At 39.8% G+C, this 17,442-nt stretch overlaps 2 protein-coding genes across 13 annotated transcripts in view; one reads left to right on the plus strand and one right to left on the minus strand.

Moving 5' to 3' along the window:
• The first annotated feature begins 98 nt into the window (after window positions 1-98).
• padi2 (peptidyl arginine deiminase, type II) lies at window positions 99-11,083 on the plus strand. 4 transcript variants are annotated; one of them, XM_025059858.1, is made up of 16 exons: window positions 99-408; window positions 2,788-2,959; window positions 3,510-3,579; window positions 4,514-4,575; window positions 4,907-5,024; window positions 5,650-5,802; window positions 5,902-6,095; window positions 6,340-6,443; window positions 6,748-6,859; window positions 7,666-7,773; window positions 7,847-7,998; window positions 8,089-8,236; window positions 8,642-8,840; window positions 8,933-9,012; window positions 9,779-9,916; window positions 10,208-11,083. In XM_025059858.1, the coding sequence occupies exons 1-16, from the start codon at window positions 254-256 to the stop codon at window positions 10,439-10,441; spliced, it is 2,199 nt and encodes a 732-aa protein (XP_024915626.1). In that variant the 5' UTR covers window positions 99-253; the 3' UTR covers window positions 10,442-11,083. The 4 variants fall into 4 exon arrangements, with proteins under 4 accessions (XP_024915626.1, XP_008319151.1, XP_024915627.1 ...); XM_008320929.3 differs by having other exon boundaries at window positions 102-408; window positions 8,747-8,840; XM_025059859.1 differs by lacking the exon at window positions 99-408 and adding an exon at window positions 1,134-1,351.
• Window positions 10,972-17,442, minus strand: part of rap1gapb (RAP1 GTPase activating protein b) — a 61,104-nt gene continuing 54,633 nt past the window's right edge. For 7 of the 9 annotated variants that reach the window (XM_008320934.3, XM_025059856.1, XM_008320931.2 and 4 more), the window contains 8 exons: window positions 15,873-15,950; window positions 15,127-15,236; window positions 14,470-14,586; window positions 14,009-14,144; window positions 13,440-13,539; window positions 12,968-13,074; window positions 12,459-12,506; window positions 10,972-12,354 (listed from right to left, as the gene is read on the minus strand). In XM_008320934.3, coding sequence (XP_008319156.1) covers window positions 12,498-12,506; window positions 12,968-13,074; window positions 13,440-13,539; window positions 14,009-14,144; window positions 14,470-14,586; window positions 15,127-15,236; window positions 15,873-15,950 — 657 coding nt within the window. In that variant the 3' untranslated portion in view covers window positions 10,972-12,354; window positions 12,459-12,497. The remainder of the gene's footprint in view (window positions 12,355-12,458; window positions 12,507-12,967; window positions 13,075-13,439; window positions 13,540-14,008; window positions 14,145-14,469; window positions 14,587-15,126; window positions 15,237-15,872; window positions 15,951-17,442) is intronic. The other 2 variants (XM_025059855.1, XM_008320935.3) reach the window with 1 other exon arrangement.

Below are 17,442 nucleotides of genomic sequence, written 5' to 3' on the forward strand. Positions count from 1 at the left end.
GAGTAAGAAAACAAGAAGAAGAAATTGAAGGCACTATCTCTTAATTACACAGGCGTAATTCTCACCATGCTCCTGCGGTGTGTGTGGAAGTTTAGGCCACACCTCTGGATGTGGGATGCCTTCCAGAAAAACCTCACCTAGACATGTTAGAGACACCTGGATAATTCTGTCCGGTCTCTGTCTGAAAGCTCGTAGTCTCTTGTCTCTCTTTAGATCATACGCTTGCAGAAATTACTCGATTTCCTGACCAGTCATGTTCCAGGAAACCTCACAGTCCACCGTCCCTGCTTTTCTGCACAAACGCAAAAGTGAAACTGTGGGATACCAGCGAACACACCGCCTGGACCTGGGGTTTTCGCATCGGGTTCTCCATGTAGTTGGGACGGCTCTGAGGGTCACTCTGAACAGGTACATATTTTATAAACAATCAGTTTAATCAGCTCGGTCAGGAGAAGAAAACAACACTTTAACCACCATGTAACAAGTTTGACACAAATATGAGCAGCTATATTGACTAACACTCAGAAATACCCAGTACGTTCACTTCTGTCAGACATTTTTTCCACAGCGAACAACTGCAATGGCATTTACTGTAATAAAAAGCTTTTTATTTGCTAAATAATAATGGCATAATGAAAAAACACAACCGAGCGTTATTGCAAAGTAGACATTTTATTTTAAATCTAGCAATCAAATGCACACGTTCCTAAATACTTGTGAATTTAATGCATAGTTGCCAACTCTAGGGGGCACTGTCTATTTTGCATTTATTCACAGCGAGCTATTCTAATTCTACATTTATGGTATTAAAATTACAAATATTACACATTTCTTTATAAATATAATAAAAGTAAATCATATACATTATTTTTATTAATAATTTAAAATAACAATAAAATAAAATGTCTAATGCTAACGTTTTTTTGAAAAGCACTACTTTATGCTTATTCTTCCTCTATTGTTTAAATATTATATTTTTATGACAATAATAACTTTTAAAAAAAATGTTCCTTAAAAGTCTTTGCTTCGGAGAACAATGTAAACAAAGAGCCAGACAACAGACAAAGATAAGAATGACATGCGTTTGCAGTGGGAGGGCAGTTTTTCTGACCAATCATCGGACGGAGATCTCAGACCAGCACAGGCTCCAGTCTTCATAAACACTTGCGCGGTTTAGAAGCTGTTCACAACTGGTATCGGGACAATCAGCGGGTTATTTGTGCCATTGCACCGGTGTGACCCCTGGAAAAACTACAGCCATGATTCATAACAGGACACTCCGATTGGATTATAATAAAAATGTGGGTGTCGTGTACGTGGTGGGGTCTGAAATTAATGTCAACCTGGACAGGTAAGAACGGAACCTCAGCTGGAAGCTGTATTCATTCATTAATTTATCAGTAGTATTGCAGTCACACACCCTCATCAGTCTTATTAAAATACCTGTAATTCCTCTGCGTACATTTGTTCTGTTTGGGAATTTTGGATGTTTTCAGGACAACATTGAAATTGCACTGTCCAGTATTTATTCTAACTCAAGTCGTTTGTGTGCAAATCCTGGTGGTGGAGGCGGAAGGAGCGGATCAACAGGTCTCTGTTCTTGTTGTCAACAGATGGGACTTTGTCGCAGCATAAGTGTAGGCTTTATGGCCACGTCGCCCAAATACTAGCCTAGTCAGAAGTCGACTGTGTGTAGGAGGCAGGCATATGGCACTGACTCATGAGAATTATTTGGAATAAAGAAGTCGAGTTACGTTATCACTGCTGTAGTCGTTTTTGATATCTCATATCCATCCCACAAGGAAATCACCTAATACCTAAACGTTAGTAAGTGAATAAGTTAGTGAAATATTAACTTTTACACTTCTAAAAACAAATATATTAGCTGTTATGGTTAAATATTGACACCACTTTGTGCTGACAATGGTTCCATTGTCAAAAGTTGTCAATAAACGAGTGATACAGCAAAATGTACATGACATATGGAGAACCTAGAACTGAGCAAGAATGATACTGATACAGGGAGAGTAACAGTAATAGCAGCATAACAGTCATTATTATTCGGCTGCAGCGTTTGTTCGTATTCATGTATAGCCTCAGGAGAACTTTTCTCATTTCCATTTTAACAGCGTGTGTTCTGAAAGTCTACTGAAAGTCTCCTGTTCTTACACAGTGACATCTGAATCACTATCGTGACATACTTTGACGTCTTATTTAGCTTGGTCTAAAATTACACACATGCACTATGCTATTACAAGTCAGTGCTAGATGGTGTTTACATCAGGGATGTTTATGAGCATCGCAAAAACAAAAAAACTTGGTCTCTCAAACACAATGATTTGATGTAAAAAAAAAATGACTGCGTGTAGAGTGAAAAATAGGTGCGTTTGTTTTTATCTTTGATTTTTCACAAGGGCCTAGAAAATGCTGAACTAAAAATCATGTCTTACTCACAGTTTTGCCAAAACATTTTGATAAATGTATCTACGAGATCACTAACTAAAGATATCTGCAGAGAAACAGGATTTTTTAAAACAAGGTATGTGTTCGTTCCTGACATTTGTTTTGAAAACTATCGTTGAGTGAGAGGGTATTGGGAGGTTAAATTTTTAGTTTGAAGTTAGGAACAGGACCTGGGTCAGATTAGATAAGGATTAAGATTAGTCATATATTTGTGATAGATAAGGAAAAAACAATGGGTTAGAACACACGTGTGTGTGTGTGTGTGTGTGCGTAATATGATTACGACACCCACATGCAAAAACTTCTCATTCATTTGTGTTCCAGGAGTGCCCCTCCCAAATGCAAATTCTTCTCAGTGAAGTGCACCCCCACTGTTCAGTACACCATCGTGCCGTCACCCCAGGACTCAAACCATCACTCTCCCATTCCTCTCAAAGACAACACTGTGCTCCTCATCACCATGAAACACGCAAGCGAGTTTGAAAATGACAGCAAGGTAAAGCAGAAACTATACATCGATTCACATTCCACCATTCAGTAATGGTAGGGTGGAAGAGGAAGCTGGAGTCTGGGCTACACCCAACAAGCATTCACACCCACATTCACACCAATCCAATACTAATAGTGTCCATCAACCAAACTCCCAATCTACATGTTTTTGAACTGTGGGAGGAAAAGTTCCAGAATAAAAACCATGCACACATTAGGTTAAGTATGGATCTCTTTTAAATAAAGTACTCTGATGAAAAAAAAAATACAGTATTAAAAATAAATTAGACAGTATTTCTGTCGACAAAAGGTCACTTCACAAAACGTTTGCAGTAACCACTCTTTTACTGTAGCCCTGAAAAGTTGTAGTTTTTTTGAAAGTTTATTTCAGTATGTGCAGGATATTAGTTTTGTTTTGAGAAAATGCAAAAACGGTTGTGAGTAATTAAGATTATTTTCCTGAATCCATGAAGCTTTTCTGTTTATTTTACAAATAACACAAATGTCTGTATCTTTTCTCGAGAAGGTAAATAACTGTTGTTTATTTTCATTATTAGCTGTCACTTAGATACTACGGAGAAGACAAGGAGGTCCTGGGCAGAGCTGGTCTTTACCTGACTGCTGTTGGTATGTCCAAATGTTATAAAGATAAATTGTTGCATTTTTTTATTAAGAAATTCAATGTAATGCTACATGTTTGAACGCCAAGTCCTTTCTTTCCTCCATCCTCAAAGTGACCACTCATTGCATATAAATGTCCATAAGCTAACTACAGTGAAGCAGGGGAACTCATGCCATATATGTGGATGTGATGGCATAATGTAGTCACACCCATCAGTGAGTCAAAGGTACAGTGGTCCCTCGTCTATCGCGGTAGATAGGTTCCAAGGCCTGTCGCAAGAACTGAATTTCCGCGGTGATGATCACTTTTACTGCGCAGCCATTGATTGATTTTGTGTCTCTTCAGAGGGTGGTGCCATTTCTTGGGCCCCCTCTTCCACGGTTTCCGAAGGTGTATCTGTAGTAGCAGGAACTGGCTCTTTTTTGCGAGGCTGCAAAAACTGCCCACGACAGTATATTTTATATATACAGTTTTCAAATACCCGCAAAGTTGTGAATCCGTGAAAGATGAACCGCAAACTAGCGAGGGACTGTGGTATTGGTATATGGTCACAAGACACAGGTCATACTATTTCATACCAAATGTTATAAAAATACAAAAACATAATTCTCCTGCTGGAAAAGAATCAAAAAACAACGCTTCAAAAGCCAAACTAAAGTGCTGTTCTCGCTGACAGCCTATCAAGGCATTGTTGCCATGGCGATGATAGCCCATCGTATGCTTTCCATCAGCCCTTGCACTGACCAAACCAAACACACAATGCTTTCCATCAGCTCTTGCACTGACCAAACCAAACACACAATGTAAGACAGGAAAACAGCCTCCTTACATTTAGCTCGTTGTCTAGGAACAGGTGGCACGCAGTTGTCAAATAGGTGGCCCATGGGCTGGATGTGAACTGGGCCACTATTTGTGCACCTTTTTATTTCTCTGCCACAGAGGTCTCTCTTGACGTGGATGCTGACAGAGATGGAGTCGTGGAGAAAAACAACCCGAAAAAGGTGATTTGTTGCAACCCACGATTGCAGTTTGTGATTTTGTTGCTTCTTTGGAATTCAATGTGTTTTAAGAGGGAAAGCTTTTCTGGTTAGTTAGAATGTTTCAGCTACTTAAACTGTTACACTTGTCATGATGTAAATAGTACTTTTCTTTCACACAATAAACAAACTTGACTATTTCTTTCCTTACCATCAGTATCACCATTAATTGTTGACTTTGTCGATGTTTGTTCAAGACCCTGATGTCAAGTTTGATTATATTTTTCTAAATGTTTAAAAATATAATAGGAAATAAATATTATTGCTGGTAACTGATTGGTTGAAACCTTTTCAGGCCTCATGGAAATGGGGTCCAGATGGACACGGGGCCATCCTGTTGGTCAACTGTGATTCTGAGAGGACTTACTGGAAGAAACCAGACACCGAGCATAAATACGTCTCTAAAGTGTCAGGTAAAATGTTTGTCTATCTTTTTGTCTCTCTGGTGTGATTTTAATAGTCTGTGCAGCAGAGAAGAGAAAAAAAGTCATCAGATAAATATGGGATAAAAAGGGGACTTCTGTTTGAGTTTATTGTCGTCATTCTGTTGACAAAATAGATGTGAATTATGATTTAGAAGTGGAGGAACCGGTTCAGCTGAAACATGATAGACTGCTGCAATCTTTTGTTTAATCATCTCTTAGTTCTTTAACTAAACAAGGTCAATGTGTCTCTGCTGTTATTACACAGTTTCTACTCTAGTTTTGAAGAATGATCATTTTTAAAAATGTACGAATTGTTACTGAATTTTCACGTGTGGCGTTGCAATGATTTTCACCCCTAATGTAAAGCATTAGCCTTATTGCATGTAGGAACTTGGTCTGAAAGAATGTGGGAGGCACAACTTTATGTATCTGCACTTGACAAAGCATCCTAAGGCGTAGTAGTCGAGTCCAGTCCACTGTGTTTTCAGCACAGATTGCATCATCAGAAGTTGATAAACTAAATATAAAATTGTTCGTTTCATTGTGTGTACCAAAGGGGGAGACAGAGAGAGAGTATAGACTTTTACGTTTGTGACTGTTTACGTATGTACAGACCTGAAGGACATGTCACCGATGGTACTGCGGACCAAAGGTCCTGCCAAGCTTCCGGACGGCTACAAGCTCACCCTGCACATATCCCAGAGTGACGCAGAGAGTGTCCGAATCTTCAGAGCCAAATCTGGTGAAGGAGACAACGTAATCCTGTGTGAGTATGGATGGAGACTACATCTGGTGAATGTATGCGTTGGTCACCTCTCGTGTTCTTTCTCTATTTAATTCTGCAAGTTAATGTCCACTTTTTCAGCACAAAACAGCATCTATCACTTCTTGATGAGGGACTACCCCCTGGTCCTCAGCACAGACGTACTGTCACAGGAAGTGCCTTACCTGGGGAATAACGGAGAGTTGAAATTTTATGTGGAGGGTCTCAGGTTTCTTGACAAAGACTTTGACGGCATGGTCACCATTAACGTCAGTCTGTTGGAGCCCATCAGCAAAGTGAGCACTGTGACACACCCATGTTAGAATTTTTAAATTTTAACTAAGATTGTGGAATAAACCAGTTTCATGGAAATAAAGGTGTGAATGTACAGTTGGAATTAACAATAATAAAAAATTCATTTTTCAAGAAGAATGAAAAAGGAAAACAAAAGAAAAACTACTACGGTTTTTTTCTCTCTCTTTTGGTGGAACAAGTGTAAGTCTTTCACTGTTGCTCCGATGTCCTGTTTTATTCTGACAGAGTCTCCCAGAGACGCCCATTTTCACAGACAAAGTTGTGTTCAGGGTGGCACCCTGGATCATGACACCCAACACCCTGAACCCTGTGGAGGTGTTTGTGTGCAGGTAAGAGAAAACCTATAAATAATGAAGGTCATGATCCCAACAGTTGGCTCACGGCATCTCTCATTTCTTTCTATGTGAAAGAAAATCCAAAAATGTCTTCAACTGTTTTATCTACTCTTAGTCTTTTTGGAGATAAAATCTTAACTTTGAATATCATAACCTTTTCGTTATCCTGATTTACTCCAAAGAATGTGAAGAATTCCAACTTCATACTGATAAAACACAAAAAACACGAACGAGTTTGCATTCCAGAATAAAAAGAAATAGTACAAAAAACACATTTTCCTTGTGGTTGTCTTCTCAGTACACGCGATAACTACAAGTTTCTGAAGAGCATGACTAGACTTGTGGATTCCAGCGGCTACAAGCTTAAGGTCTGCCATGAGTACATGAACAGAGGGGATCGATGGATGCAGGTGAGAAAACTCCCCCCTTCCCAACTCTTCAGTAACCCCAGTCAGTAACTCCTAATTCACATTTAAACGCTCAGTCATTCTTCATACGGAGTCCTTCTGGCCATCTGTCACAAAGATTGGATCTCCCAACCTTTTACTCTAACCTCAACCCACTTCTTATTTTAATCCTAACTCCAAAGTGAAGCTGAAACTCTTTCCTGGAATGACCTAAAAACAAAGCAAATTACACAAAACATCACAAACAACCACAAATACAGCTATACCTACACCTCACACCTATTTTTGAGGTAGACTTTTGGATTCTGGTATGTCTACCTACCCTTCAGCATAAAAGTTTTGGCTTTTGTTATCGTAATATTGTAAGGTATTATTGTTGTTAGCTTTTGCACAATATTTGAGTCACACATTTCTCATATATCATGGACTATTTAAATTGTGCATGCACAAAAACCTGCAGTGTTCCCAAGATCTGGGTGGAAATTTGGTCCTTGAAAAAAAAATAGGGTATTGAATGGCAAATACCAAGTTAAATAGTTTTCATCAGGTTGGCTGGTTTAACATGTAACTAGAGTGTCACTAATATGATCGTCCTGGGGGAAGAGCACAACTGACAAGTCTGGACAGGTCTATGTGCAGATGCTCTGTTAACAAGAAAAACGAAGAAAATTCCACAGCAAACGTATGATTTCAGAGGAACCAAAGAACCAATTTTAAAACCAACATTAAATGTAGAATTTTGGCTTATTTGGATTTCAGATTACAAACATATTGTACTGTTTTGATGTGCATGACTGTTTTCTCCTCAGGATGAATTGGAGTTTGGGTACATTGACTCACCCCATCAAGGATTTCCTGTGGTGCTGGATTCTCCACGTGATGGGAAACTCCGGGATTTTCCATATGCGGAGATACTGGTGATTTCTTTTCTTTTTAAGAATTGCCTGAGTTCTTATATTTACTCAGTCTAAACAAGTTCTGTGTTTTCAGGGCCCTGACTTTGGTTATGTGACCAGAGTGGCAGAGAGAGAGGACGTCAGCAGTCTGGACTCCTTTGGTAATCTGGAGGTCAGTCCTCCTGTTACTGTGAATGGAAAGAACTACCCACTGGGCAGGATCATCATTGGAGTGGCCTTCCCCACGTGAGTGTTCGATATCAAGAATTTAATAGTAAACAATAGTGAACATGTGAGATACAGGATCTTTAACACTACCTTGAATTTACCTTTAAGGGCAACTAAAGGACGCAACATGACCAAAGTAGTCCAAGACTTCCTGTGGGCTCAGAAGGTTCAGGAACCTGTGGCCTTGTTTTCTGACTGGCTTGTTGTGGGTCACGTTGATGAATTCATGACTTTTGTCCCTGCACCTGACAGAAAGGTAGAATTCTTACATACAATCAAACAAAAACTGCATTACAGCCAGGCACTACCCAAGACCAATACCTATGCTATCAGTATCAAGATTAATACTTCATTGAAGTACTTTTTTGTTGAAAGTCTTGTTTATTGAAACAGTGGAAACAGTGCTGCTCAATTAAAGTTAAAACTTTCTTTACCTAAAAGCTGGAGAACTGAAAATGTTCTCACTGTTGGTGTAAAAGCTCTGCTCACTTTCTGTTCATCTGGTGGTGTTATATATATATACATATATATATATACAGTATTTCTATAGACACATATTGTCTAATGTGATAACAGTGTCGGTCTGAAGTGTAGTACAAAATCCTTTTTTAATTGAAATAGACTTTTGTTTATAAAAAAGTTATTTTCCACTGTCTTCTAGCCCATCACATATACAAACAACCCATCTCCTACAGGAATATGTGTGATGATGCTCGGTTTGGGGGAGTACACAATTGAAAATGGCCCCTCTAACTTTTGTTGGCAGGGCTTCCGTCTACTGCTGGCCAGCCCAGATGCAGGTTACAAGCTGTTCAGGGGCTTAAAGAACGACGGCCATGGACAAGCAAAACTATTTGAGGGTAGATCCTTCTGTTTGTTTGCCATGTGTATTTCAGTGGGCAGTTCTTTCTGAGTACTTCTGAATATTCTGTTTACACTCTTTGTAATGCAGGCCTGGAACAGGAAACTCAGATAACGGTGGATGAATTACTGGATGATGAACAACTCCAGGCTGAAAACAGCTACGTGCAGGTGAGTGAAGTTACAGAGAAGATGATGATGTCAGATCAGTGCTTCCTAAAGTGGAGGTCGTGTGCTGAGCTGTTGCAGAGGAACAATGCAGCGAAACACACAAAATATAGTTCACAGCTGGACAATGAGAATTAAATATCAATATTAATTAGAACTAAGTCCAATGATTGAACCCAGGCCCACAGTTTCTCTGTCCATGTCCTCCCTGAGCCAACTAGCCACGTAGAAATGAAATCTGGCAGAACCAGTAACGTTGTCCTTGGTTTTGAAGGAGCTAGCTAGAGGATTTGTTCAGGTTCCTTTGATTAAAAAACGACATAGTGAATCTTCAGTGGCCAAATTCTGTATGTGATCATTGAAAATGTATCTTATGACAAACCTGACAGAACAGCAGCAGAACAGTGGTGGTCTGGTGCAGCTGTTGAATACATGTGGATGAAGAACTCTGCTCCATGGTTCTGCCATTTTGGTGTTGTCTTCTTCTTGCTGTTTAATGGGTGCATGAGAGCTATACTGTGCAACACTGCCCTCCGGAATTTCCAGTGGTACTGTGCACCCAAAGGTCAGAAAAGAAACCAATCTACACAAAAAACAACTGCAGAGGAGCAAATATTAGGTGTGAACTGTAGAACAAATGGTCCCTCCTTCAAAACCATCATTTGTCCTTTTTCGTTACATTGCCAAGCACATGAATATTGGGTGATGTGTTTTATTTGGTTTGTGTTTACAGAATGTGAAATAATAATCTTCTTCTTTAATGTGTCAGAGCTGCATCGACTGGAACAGGGATGTGCTGAAGAGAGAGCTGGGCCTGGATGATGATGACATCATTGACCTTCCAATCTTATTCAAGTTGGTGGGTGATGGGGATGTGTTCAGGGCTCTGGCTTACTACCCTGACATGGTAGGTTCCCAATGTAAAGATGAGAAAGTGTTCTGGCAAATGGCCATGTTAGTCTGAGCAAATTTGATCATTGTCGCTGACTGTCTCCTGCTGGACAGGTAGAAAACTTGAAAGGAACAGGAGGCCGCTGGAGCGACTAGTTATTTCTTTAAATCAAATGATACAATGAATCCAGAGAAATGTGCTTGATATTTAGTTCAATTTGATTTTGTATTTTTTATTTGGAAAATAAAATAAAATACTATTAGATGACAAGGTTGAACTTATGCCAGTCTGCTCATGTTTTTGTAGGTAAACATGATTGTTTTGGGGAAAAACCTTGGCATTCCAAAACCCTTTGGACCAAAAGTGAACGGTCGTTGTAGCCTGGAGGCAGAGATGTGCTCCCTGATGGGGGGGCTGGGCCTCAACTGCACGTTCATCGACGACTTTGCCTCCTACCACAAGCTGTTGGGAGAGGTGCATTGTGGCTCCAATGTTCGCAGGGAGGCCTTTGGATTCAAGTGGTGGAACATAAAGATGTGAGGAGTAGATGGGGCGGAGGTTCACACATTTAACAGCAGCTCACAGAATATTTTAGTTTTAAACAGATGCCACAGACCTGTCTCAAATAAAATCACGCTTTTTGTTTGTTTCTGCTTCGTTAGTCTTCATGTTAACCATTCTGAGTGAGTAACTAAGAAATCAATGCACAATCTTTGATATTATCATAGTCATATTTAATAAACATTTGTATTGGTTTCATTTACAAAAAAGGATGTGAAGCAGTATTTACAAATCTTTTGAACAAGAGTTTAAGCAGGTCAAGAACAGTTACAATCATTTAAACCAATCACACAGTGTATCACTCCCAGTCCGGTGGTGTGGATGGGCAATGGAATGAAACTGGGTTAGAGAAGTAAAATGGAAGGTATCGCATAGTGATATGTTTTAATCTCTCATAACCACTAGAGGGCACACCTGACCTACTCAATGATTTCTGCACGTGTAAAGGGAAGAAAATTTCAAGTTTGTCAAATGCATAATCAATCTTCATCTTTTCAGATTTTTTTGGCTTTGGTTCAGTGTTTTTAGAAGTTTGCACTTTGTCAAACGGCAAATACTTTCATCATTTAAGCATCAACAATAAAAGTCAAATCAGTTCTAGTTCTCAGACTGGAATAAAGTAGTCCCATGTGTCAGTGTGTTCCTTCATAGCAGAGTAAAAACCTCAGCCAAGAGAACAGTGAGCTGTTTCAGGCTCAGACTCATCGTGCTCCGTAATTAAACGCAGTACCAGAACTGGCCTCTGGGAAATTAGTAAAGTACTTACATCTTCATGTTTACCAATAGTTTACATTCAGGTCATCCAGATCTGGCAACTCAGCAGCTCACATGACAATCATCAAGGCAAGACTTAGTCCAGTCACAGTGTCATTCGTATTCAGCAGCAAAACCATTTTTAAAAAATATTTTACAACAGCTCAGAAATATTAGAATAAATTAAAGTGTAGTGCCGCGCTCATGTACCTATCATATACTTTTAAAAATAAAATTTTAGGAACAAAGTCCATAACTGCGGTGATTGTTGTGAATATTTCACCTGTAAAGTGCACTGCACCTGCAGAAATTTGGCTCTTTTTTAAAAACAAACAAAAATGAGGAGGAGAGCATGGCACCGGTGGATGGAGGAGGGAGGTTTTTGACGAGCACATTTTTACACTTTGCACAACATACTGTACACCACAGACGGACAAACCAACAGGTGGTGAGACACAGTACACATCTCCACAGCAGTAGCTCTATGTCGGGATGGCGTGTTGCTGGTTGGGGCAGTACAGTAAAACTTCAGTTTTATTTTTACTACACATTTACAGCATCAGCACACTGTGTTTACAGATGCAACTGTGGAACAACTATATGAGCAGCTGACATATATTCTGTGGTATTTTCTTCTTTTTTTTTGAAGTGAAATGGTACAACCACCAACAGCAGCATCATAAAAGTACACTACCCCAAAACGACATGATTCATCAAGTACTGTATACTCTAATACTCAGAAAAGGAAGAGAAAAAACTGAAACCTGCCTCCACACGTACCTGGTCAGTCAACGTTATACCCATGTACAGCGTCACCACGGGATGTGACGGCTGAATATAACACATTTGCTCCGTACTGCAACTTTCCTGTCTCCCAATCATCTCTCCTGAGGGAGCAGACGTCTTCTGCTCAGCGGGCAGCCTGATCAGCTGCAACAGTGTGGACATCTGGGGGTTTTTTTTTTCTTCTTTTTGCCTTGAGCTTTCATGAGGGTTCCCCTCTTCCCAAGGAGCTGGAATGAGGGCAGTGGGTAAGGGACATGTTCATGAAGGTGGACATCCATCAGACCCCGTGCCTGGCAGCTCAGTCAGTCACATGCCATTGGCTCATTTTTGGCAAACGCTTTTTCATGGGAATGCTGAAACAGATGAGAGGATATGAGCATGATACGGCATTATAGGAAGGAAAGTACAAAGTCCTTATGTGTCATATTGTTAATTAGTTGAATTTTTCATGTCTGACCTTAAAATTAATGTTGACATCGTAATCAATGAGGTGTGGCTAACAGTTCTGCACAGAAGCACAAAGAGGAAAGAAACAGTAAATATCAGCAACAACAACAACATAAGGACGGAACTGGCTAAAAATAACTTTAAAATTAGGTCTTTAATTAATGATCCTTTCAAACATGAACCCATCTGTCTGTTCTACTTTTACCCATGCAAATGAAATACCTCAAATATTCATTAATCCATTAGCTACACAAGGACAAGATGGAGTAGAAACACCGCAACTACTTTATATCACATTTTATCACATTAATACTGGAGCTGTCAAATGACAAAAGTTTGGAATCTGGTTAATTGGGGGTTAACCACAATAATAATAATAATAATTTTTATTATTATTATAATTGACTCCCTTATTTGACCCACAACGGGGAAATTCACAGTGTGAGACAGGCTGCCACAGGAGGCGCCTTTCTGGATATGTGGTTCCTTTTGTGTTTCAAGGACGAGATTCTGTCTTACCATTGAAAACCTTTGCTCCTGCAGGGGGCGATCTGTCTTGGCCTTGCTGCCTGTCCCTTTTGGCTCTGAAGTCTTCACCCCGTCCAGTGTCTGCTGAAGTTGAGTAGCTGGGAAACAGGGAAAGATGTTTCAAAGCTAATAAAGTCGGGAGCTGTTTGGGCGGAAACTTTTTATCACACCAGAAACAGTGAACGTTTGAGTCGGATCATTAGGCACAAGGAGAAAAACAGTATTGTGAGAACACAAAGAAACAGTGTTTAACTGATGACAACCACAGGTTATCATCCACGGAGACAGTCGCACAGCTGAGTAGAGCTACGCCGACTTTTGTCTTTGAACGCTCAAAAGTGCATTTCTCTTTTTCTTTTCCAGGCTTCCGCTGCACGTGAATCAGCTGACCTTCTGTAGAGTTCTCTCTGCCTCCAGGGTTATTTCTAACCCTGTAATTGCAGCTATTTTCTTCTGAACTCACCTGGAAAACCTTCCTGGCTCAGACTGCACACGGTGTCCTCCGGCCCAGAGCTGTACACAAACGACTCTTTCTTCAGTGGAGTGAGACACGACATGCTTTCCTACAGGAAGACAAAGGGATTACATCACATGCATAATGTGAAACATCAAATTCTTAAAAGGCATGCCTTTGTAATGAATGTAATGAATGGGCAGGTCATGTCAAATGGCTTATTTAAGATATAGAATTTTGTTATTTCTGAATGTTCTAAATAACATTTCATGTTTTATAATCTATAAGGAGATTGTGAAAGATTAAAATAAATGACCATCACACTGTAAAACTACTTTGATTAATCACAGGCTGCCTGTGGAGTAATCATGATTAATTGGGTCTATGAAGATCCAGTCATCCAGTTTATGGTCAACGTCGAAGTGTTCTGTTAGGCAACTGGACGTGAAATTTCACTCTTTTCAGGATTAAACAGCGGTTATAGAACCTTAAACAAAATCACTGGCTCTTTGTGTTCGACTCAAAGATATTCTCCAACTGTATGGCGATTGTCATGTGACCAGCCTGCCTCCACCCACCAGTCCAGTGTCGTACTCCTCCTCCGCCTCCTGCTCATTCTCCTCCACAACACTGGCGAAGCTGCTGGCGTTGGACGACGAGCGGGAAAGATCGTGTGCCTCTGGGATGGATGGAGCCCTGTAACACATGGCCAAACTACACAACTGGGTCACTCTGACCCCTGAACGCACCACACACAGTGTACGCTTGACACGTGGTCATTATTTCACGGTCAAGCGTTATTTTAAGGCTAACAGACAACCGTGCCTTTAACAAGAGTGTGTAGAGGACGCAGGACAATCTTGAATTATCCAGACAACAATTCACATTCAGACTGAAATCTGTGGTCTATTCATAGTATGGTGGTGCATTCCAGAAAACTGGGAAGGCAGAGAGGTCTCTGAACAGTTCTAACTGTCACTAATGTAAAACAAACAGCTCCTCTCTGCCAACAACATCAGCATCTTTAAATAGGACTCACCTGTTCTTTGTAGCTGGGAAGTCTGGAGAGCTTTGATTGGACGAGTTGTCTGATTTGTTTTCCTGGGACAGATGGCTGCTGTTGGGTGTCCTCTGGGCACAGGGAGACACCTCCCGACTGCAGGAGAGACGTGGACATTAAAGGTGTCACAGTTGAATTTTTTTTCATCTGTATTAAGATAATTTTGTAATGTAATATTAATAAATCTGGAGTAGAGTATCTAAAAATGTGATGTATAGCATTGTTTTTTTTACTTTGTATCCTGTCAATATTTGTGAAGTAGTGAAGTATTTATTTTGGTACATGCCTTTAAAGTGTTTTCATGTTGTTTTTCGTATGATATTAATTACAGTTATTTTCCACACTGTTTAACAAGCTGCCTATAGAATGCATTTATCGTGTGCGTTTTCCCTTGACTATCTACTGTTTAATACTGACTTTGTGGGCAGCAGAGTGGCAATAATCAATTATATGTCAGTTTAAATAACGGATGGAGCAGAAACTAAAAAACCAACAGATGCTCGTCTTTAGCTAATGTGTTTCTCCGAGGCACAGTTCTTTTCTTTTTCGCCCACATTTCTTCATTTTAACGACTTTGCCTCCATCTGTTCCAACTACCCCTCTCCCTCTGTTGATCAGCTCCTGCTCCTCTCTCACCTCCTCTCTTGGACCTCCTGGATGTTCTCGATGCCAATGGCGCTGCTGCGGCGGGAGCTGAAAGGCCCCGACTTCTTCCTCGTTGGACTTTTCCCAGGAATTATCAATGACTGAGGGTGTGGTAGGACAGAGAAGTGTCAGACAACACGTCCATTTTTCACAGAGCAGTAACAAAAAAACAACACTTGAATGGAGCTAAAATTTAAGCTGAATGTTGGGAAACATCATACTCCTTAGAATGACAACAATATGATAAATATTTATTTTAGTAGTTACTGAACTACAGTATTAGTATATTAGTATAGCCACACCCTATTGTCAAGTTCTTTTTTTTTTCAAAGACTCTTTTGCAACACAATAATGCATGTCTATGTATTTGTAAATTTGTTGTGCGGTGATTAGTATAAAGAAATAAACAAAGGAAATCATCTGGCTTTACTATTGATCTCATGCCGATACACACTGCCTGCTGAATTATATTATTGTGCTCGGAGTTTGTAAAGTCAGAACAAAAGCTGCAGCTTTATTTCCCCTCAATATGGCAATGCAATATATAGAGATGATACAAAATCATTATGGGGCACCACAGGGACCAAAATTATGTCAATTTAACTGATTATATATATATATATATATATATATATATTAAACATATTTTACTGTGATGGAAAATTGGAACATTCCATACAAACAAAAAGCAGAAACAACATGACAAAGAAGAGCAAACAGGAGAGTTGTACATCAACCTCTTCTATTGTTCCTATCCCTATGGCACTGCCTCGGCGTCCAAATTTACTGGGACTTTTCCCTGGGACCAGCAATGACTGAACCAGACAGGACAAGGCAAAGAGGAGGGGGAGGAGAGGGGGGTGGGGGGAGGGAGAGAGAGAGAGAGAGAGAGAGAGATGGATTCATAAAGCAAGAGGGAAGAAAAAGGGAAAAAAACAAACAAACAAAAAAAAAACATGTCATAATATCACGTGAGCAAAACACCAAGAAGTTGAACAAGGTGCAAAACAACTCAGGGAGGAGCTGACGGCATGGTCTAATACAGTGGATATAACATCAGTAGGAGGCATTTGGGGGTAAAAGCAAGCTGGGGGGCAGTGGAAGGGAAGGTGAAAACTTTGAGGGTTGGCCAGAAGTACTCAAAATAATGTAATAGGGAAACGGAGAAGAGGGAGAAGAGAGTGGACACAATCCAACAAGCAAAAACAAGGGCTGGGTGATTTAGATTAGAAAGATTTTCAAACTACTTCCAGTTAAATATCATAAATAAAAAACAGTTTCAGAATTTTATTAACAGGTCATTCTTAGCAATGAGAAAGAAAATTCTGCCTCAGTAGGCAGGAAAGAAATTCAAGGTAACCATAGTTAAAATGCTATTACTGTATTACATTTAAAAAAGCATCTCTGCAATGCATTAGTAAAGAAATATGTAGTAAAAATATGTGCTGGATTATTTTATCATCCAGCCCAAGAGAGGAAACAGAATCATAAATAAATTGGTTTTATTAATTTGCACTTGACAAAGTACCATCTGTTGGGAAACATCAGGTAAAAACAACAAGATGCTAAAAGAAAAGCGTGGTGTGTTTCATGCATGTGGTGTCAGCCTCTCATGCACACAGTGTTAAGCACATTAAGGAGGTAGGAGGGGAGTCTGGGTAGTCAAAGTGCTGAGTTCTCTTCAAAACAAATGGTTTGTTTTCTTTAGTTTACCAAGTAACATAAGCCTAAATTCAACCAAACACAGGTGGTTTTTAACAGTAACTCTGTGAAGAAAACACCAGCCTTAGGAATCGGTTGAGGATTCATTTCCCTGTCTGTCACACCAACACCTACATCCCTGTGGTTACTACGGTTTGGTTCCAGTCTATGGTCATGTGTTCCCAGATCCTCTGGGCTGGTCAGTGTGGTGGCCACTCAACAGAAACAGTGATGATTTTGGCTATGCCTGCAGTTAATTACAGGTTTAGCTTTTTCCTAGGACAGTGACGGCATCGCTGGCTATAAACTGTCTAGGCCTAGTTTTTTAACTAACACGACTCAACTTCACCAAAATCTACAGATTTAAGTACAACACTAACCTTTACTAACCTTCACCATTTTTTACACCAATTACTGTAAGAACAACTTAAATAAAACTCTTTCGATGAACGATGGCGGCAACAGCCATGACAGACCACCGACACAAACCGACCGAAACAAACACACACTGAGACAACAATAAACATACCAATTAAATACCAATTAAAAACAATAAATTAAAGAAAAACTGAACTAATAAATTAATTCAAACAACAAAGTAAATAA

The sequence above is a fragment of the Cynoglossus semilaevis genome, chromosome 11 (assembly GCF_000523025.1).
Source record: "Cynoglossus semilaevis isolate Cse_v1.0 chromosome 11, Cse_v1.0, whole genome shotgun sequence".
In the NCBI taxonomy this organism is placed as follows: domain Eukaryota; kingdom Metazoa; phylum Chordata; class Actinopteri; order Pleuronectiformes; family Cynoglossidae; genus Cynoglossus; species Cynoglossus semilaevis.

Excerpts from the sequence above, each read along its gene's own strand:
- padi2 (XM_025059858.1), top strand. The coding sequence starts at position 254 with ATGTTCCAGGAAACCTCACAGTCCACCGTCCCTGCTTTTCTGCACAAA. Across the intron at positions 409-2,787 it reads CTGAGGGTCACTCTGAACAG|GAGTGCCCCTCCCAAATGCA; the intron begins GTACATATTTTA and ends TTTGTGTTCCAG. Across the intron at positions 7,774-7,846 it reads TTCCATATGCGGAGATACTG|GGCCCTGACTTTGGTTATGT; the intron begins GTGATTTCTTTT and ends CTGTGTTTTCAG.